At 38.1% G+C, this 5552-nt stretch overlaps 1 protein-coding gene across 1 annotated transcript in view; it reads left to right on the top strand.

The window, feature by feature from the left end:
• The window catches only part of DCBLD2 (discoidin, CUB and LCCL domain containing 2), a 94313-nt gene that overhangs the window by 82584 nt on the left and 6177 nt on the right, over window positions 1-5552 (top strand). Inside the window, exon 14 of the mRNA XM_006769284.2 lies at window positions 2085-2134. Coding sequence (XP_006769347.1) covers window positions 2085-2134 — 50 coding nt within the window. The remainder of the gene's footprint in view (window positions 1-2084; window positions 2135-5552) is intronic.

A 5552-nucleotide genomic window follows, 5' to 3' on the forward strand; every position in this document is an offset into this window, starting at 1 on the left:
GAAAGGAGGAGGAAAGGCCTTTAGGGACATACAAGAAAGGAAATTCATGTTGCTTTCAGGGAACTGGACAGCAACAGTAGTAATGATGAGAATAGCAGCAACAGCTAATTTTATAGAAAATTAAATTATTTTAAGCATTACTCTAAATCAGTGGTTCTCAACCTTGGCTGCACGTTAGAATTACCTGGGAATCTTTTTAAAATCCTGGTTTCTGGGCCTCATCCTCCGGAAATTCTGTTTCTTTGTTATGGGTTGGAGCCACAACATTAGTAACAAAGAAACAGAATTTCCGGAGGATGAGGCCCAGAAATCAGGGTTTTAAAAAGATTCCCAGGTGATTCTAATGTGCAGCCAAAGTTGAGAACCACTGCTCTAAATGCTTTACATTTTTCAACCAAGCCTTAAGACATCCTACCAAAAGGGTACTGTTATAAATCCCATTTTACAGAAGAAGAAAGTGAGAAGGGAGCATAAATAACTTGCCCAGGTTCACCTGGCCGGCACATGGCAGAGCAGAGTTTTGGACCTGGCTGCAGAGCCCACACTCTTAACCACTGCGGCCTCTGAACGTACCACCAATAAAGTCTAATCCTCTGTGGTCAGAGCACAGCTCTGAGGGAGTGAGGATGGAAGAGTAGAATCGTTGAGAGGAAGCAAGTCTTGAATCAGTTTGGGATGGTGTTTATAGAATCCTGTGGACATTCAGACTCCCAAGAGGCAGATGGAATACACATCTGTTCAGGACCAAAGGTCTGAGCTGCAGAACTGAAGTCACTTCTAAGCGTGGTCATTGAAATTGCTGACGACCAGCTTCACAACAAGGAGTAAAGGCGGATGCTATTAAAGAGCTGTGGAAAATAGTGAGGAGGAAAGTAATAAAAACAGATGCAATTTACTGAAACCTTAACCCGTGCCAAGCACTGTCGTAGCACTTGACATGTAATGAATAAATAACCTGAAGCTTTGTCACTTGAGAGTCTACAAAGTCTTATAGTACAGCCCTTGGTAAGAATTATAACATTCAATTAATTGTCGTAGCTGTACAGAGTTTCTAACTTTCATTTAGGAAAGGTTATTGATTTCCTTTTATTTAGAATTCTTATGGTAGAGGATTTTCAAGGAGAAACAACTAATTATCGAGAAGTTTTTAATATCAATAATAAAAATATAATCTAATACTGGAGAAGAATGTTTCCAAGTAGGAAGTGCATGTCGATGTAGCTTGGGCTCTTGGATACAGCACCATTTGTGACCTTGATCAATCACATAACTGCCTTGTCCTCTTATATGCACTAGAACATGTCCACTTTCTCTCTAGCTTGCAGAGCATTACATTAATTAGATTTACATGCTTGAATCAGAAACTGTCCTTTGTAAAAGGCTCTTGGTAGATAGTAATTCTTAGCTGAGGGATGAGAGACTTCTCCTGGGGCAGATATGTCAGCGTTCTGAGGGTGGACTGGGCAGAGTCTTCTCTGTTGTACCCGTGGCTCTCACCTCCTAGGCCTGGAGAAGCCTTTTCTTCCCTTGGCCATTTGTCACTTTGTGCCAGAGTTGACTTATCCTGGGAGAGTAGGGGGAATTCAGTCTATACAATGAAGGGTATAGACTCTTGGAACTTCTCTGGGACAAAGGACCATAGAAGAAACGGAGAAAATTGGAAATATAACAATGCAGGAGAAAATGCTGGATTTTTTTTTTTTATTGTTGTTCCGTGAAGTTTGTACTTAAAACCAAATCAAACCTGACATGATTTCCCATAAAAGCCCACATGTCATGTCTGGGTCTTTGATTTAATTCAGTCTTTTTATCTACAGACTGGACTTTTTTTATTTCTATATTCATTTTGAAACATTTGAGTAGCCAGATTATTGTCCCAGGAGGCAGTTAATGTTTATTGAGAATCCAGAATTTATGAGCCTCGACAAAGTCAAATGAAATAGAGGCCTCCCTTGGGTAGATCAGCAAGTGGGAATGTGTACTCTTGACTAATTATTAACTGTGGTGTTTATCCTGCAGTTTCAGAGCTGTCTTACTAGTGAAATCATTCTATTTGCTAACTTTCTTTTCCTGTATTTTTCCAGAAAGAAAAAAACTGAAGGCACCTATGATTTACCTTACTGGGACCGGGCAGGTAACTCATGACTTTACATCTTTTTCCGTCAGCGGGAAGTCCCTCCCCTCCAGATGGCAGCAGGGAAAGGAGTGTTTTCAGGCCCACTGAAATTTCCCAGCACTGTTAGGAAGCTGGCATCACTTCTCTCTTCTGATCATTTTTACTTCCTGTCAGATCTCTTCTAGTCAATAAGTAATGAAATGGAAAGGAATTATTTTTCTCCTGGAAAACTTTCATCTGGAGGAGACCAGCTTTCTTTGAGGCCTATGTGAACACTGTTAGAGGCAGAGGGTTTTGGTCCTAGTAAAAGTATGTGTTTGTCACTCTGCTCTGGGTATTTAAGTGGGGTCCAGCAGTTTAGGAATCCTGAAGTCTGCCATGTCTGCTGTGATAAGTTGTCATCTTCTGAATTTCAACTCTGTATGGAAGGTGGCATATTGCTGCAAGTTACACCAGCAGTCCCCTATGGGTCCCCCACTTCCCTGTCTCACTACCAGACAGCTGTTAGGAGCCAAAAAGGTTCACCACTGTGACCAGGGTAGACAAGAGCAGTGGTGGGAGCTAATCAGGTACTGCTAGGGTAGATCTTGGAAAGTATTTTAAAAAAAAAACAACATTTTAAACCACCCCTACCAAACTGTATTTGACCAGTGATCTGCTTCTGTATATGCTTTTGATAGAGATTCCTACCATATTCTGCTTTACACTATATATCCTATCAAAGCAAAAAATAATCTTAAAAAACTTAAAGAATTAGAAAAAGGACAAACTAAACCCAAAGCTACCATAAGAAAGGAAATAATAAAGATTAGAGCAGAGATAAAGAAAATAGAGAATAGAAAGACAATAGAGAAAAATCAATGAAATAAAAAGTTGATTCTTTAAGAATATCAACAAAAGTTACAAACCTTTAGCTAGATGGGCTTAGAAAAAAGGAGAGAAGATTGAAATTACTAAAATCAGAAATGAAACTGGGGACATTATCAATTCTATGAAAATACAAAGGATTATTAATACTATGAACAGTTGTACACCAAAAAATTGAATAACCTAGATGAAATGGATAAATTCTTAGAGACATAAAACTTACTAAAACTAAATCATGAAGAAGTAGAAAATCTGAGTAGACCTTTAACTAGTAAAGGGATTGAGTTAGTAATAAAAAATTTCCCAAAAGACAAAAGTCCTGGACCTGATGGCTTCATTGGTAAGTTCTACCAAACATTTGAAGAAGAGCTAAACCTTAAAGATTCCACACACAGAAAAAGCTGTTTGAACTAATAAATGCATTCAGCAAAGTGATAGGATACGAAGTCAACACAAAAATCAGTTGCATTTCTATACACGAATAATTAATAATCTGAAAAGGAAATTATAAAAACAATTCCATTTTTAATAGCATCAAAAAGAGTAAAATACTTAGGAATTAACCAAGAAAGTAAAAGACTTATACAATGAAAACATTGCTAAAAGAAATTTTAAAAGACAGAAAAGGAAACATCCTATGTTCAGGGGTTAGAAGACTTAATATTGTTAATATTTAGTACTACCCAAAGCAATTTACAGATTCATTAGGAATCTCCATCAAAATCTCAGTGATATTTTTTGCAGAAATGGAAAAATCCATCCTAAAATTCAGGGACACCTAATAGACAAAATAGTCTTGGAAAAGAACAAAACTGGAAGACTCACACTTTCTGATTCCAAAACTTAATTACAAGGCAATCAAAATAGTGTGGTATAGGCATAAAGAGAGACATAATAGACCAATGGAATAGAATAGAAAACCCAGAAATAAGGCCTTACAAATATGGACAAATGATTTTTGACAAGGGTGTACAAGCCATTCATTGGAGAAAGGAGAGAGTCTTTTTAACAAATGGTGCTGGGAAAACTGGATATCCACATGCAAAAGAATGAAGTTGCACCCTAACCTAACACCATTTACTAAAGTCAACTCAAAATGGATCAAGGACCAAAACATAAGACCTAAAAACAATAACATTCTTATTACAAGAAAACCTAAGACAAAAGCTTCATGACATTGGATTTGGCAGTGATTTCTTTGATGTGACACACAATGCCCAGATAAAAGAAAAACTAGACAAATTGAACTTCATGAAAAATTTTAAATTTTGTGCATCAAAAGGCACTGTCCACAGAGTAAAAAGGCAACCCATAGTATGGTAGAAAACATTTGCAAATCATATATCTGATGAGGAATTAATATTTAGAATATGTAGGATATTTGTAAAACTCCACGACATACAAACAACTTGATTCAAAAATGGGCAAAGAACTTGAATGTGCCTTTTTCCCAAAGAATATCTACAGTTGGCCAATAAGGACGTGAAAAGATGCTCAACATCACTAATCTTTAGGGAAATGAAAATCAAAACTACGGTGAGATATCACCTCACACCCATTAAAAAGGTGCCTATCAAAAAAACAAGTGTTGGTGAAGAGGTGGAGAAATTGGAACCCTGTGCACTGTTGGCTAAAATGTTACAGCTGCTGTGGAAAACAATATGGTAGTTCCTCAAAATATTAACAATGGAATTACCATATGATTCAGCAGTTCCACTTATGGGTAAATACCCAAAATAATTAAAAGCAGGGTCTTGAAGAAATATTTCTACACCCATATTCATTAGCAGTGTTATTCACAACAGTTAAAATGTAAAAACATCGACTGATGAATGGATCTGTAACATATTTACATGCAGTGGAATATTATTCATCCTTAAAAAGGAAATTCTGTATTATATTACAACATGGATGAACCTTAAAGACCTTATGCTAAGAGAAATAAGCCAGTCACACACACAAAAAAACAAATACTGTATGATTCCACTCATGTGTGGTACTTATAATAGTTAAAATCCTCAACAGAGGAAGTAGAATGTTGGTTGCCAGTATCCAAGAGTGGGGAGACTTAGGGAGTTACTGTTTAATAGGTGTGGAGTTCCAGTTGTACAAGATACAGAGATGGATGGTGGTAATGTTTGCACAACAGTGTGAATGTATTTAATAACACTGGGCTATATACTTAAGAGTGGTGAAGGTGACAAATTTTATGTTTTTTATATTTTACCACAATAAAAAAAAAAGATGCTTGAACATAAAGGCTAGTTTGTATAGATACTTATTTGTTACTAGAGGCCCGGTGCACAAAAATTTGTGCATTCGAGGGGAAAGGGGGTCCCTCAGCCCAGCCTGTGCCCTCTCGCAGTCTGGGACCCCTCGGGAGATAACGCCCTGCTGGCTTAGGCCTGCTCCTGGGTGGCAGAGGGCAGGTCCAATCCCTAGGTGCAGCCCCTGGTTGGGCTCAGAGCAGGGCCAATTGGGGAGTTGGGACACGGCCCCCTGTCATGCACAGAGCAGGGCGGATCAGGAGGTTGCGATGCCACCCTCAGACACGCGCAGGGTAGGGCCC

The sequence above is a fragment of the Myotis davidii genome, unplaced genomic scaffold (genome assembly GCF_000327345.1).
Source record: "Myotis davidii unplaced genomic scaffold, ASM32734v1 scaffold1144, whole genome shotgun sequence".
Classification (NCBI taxonomy): domain Eukaryota; kingdom Metazoa; phylum Chordata; class Mammalia; order Chiroptera; family Vespertilionidae; genus Myotis; species Myotis davidii.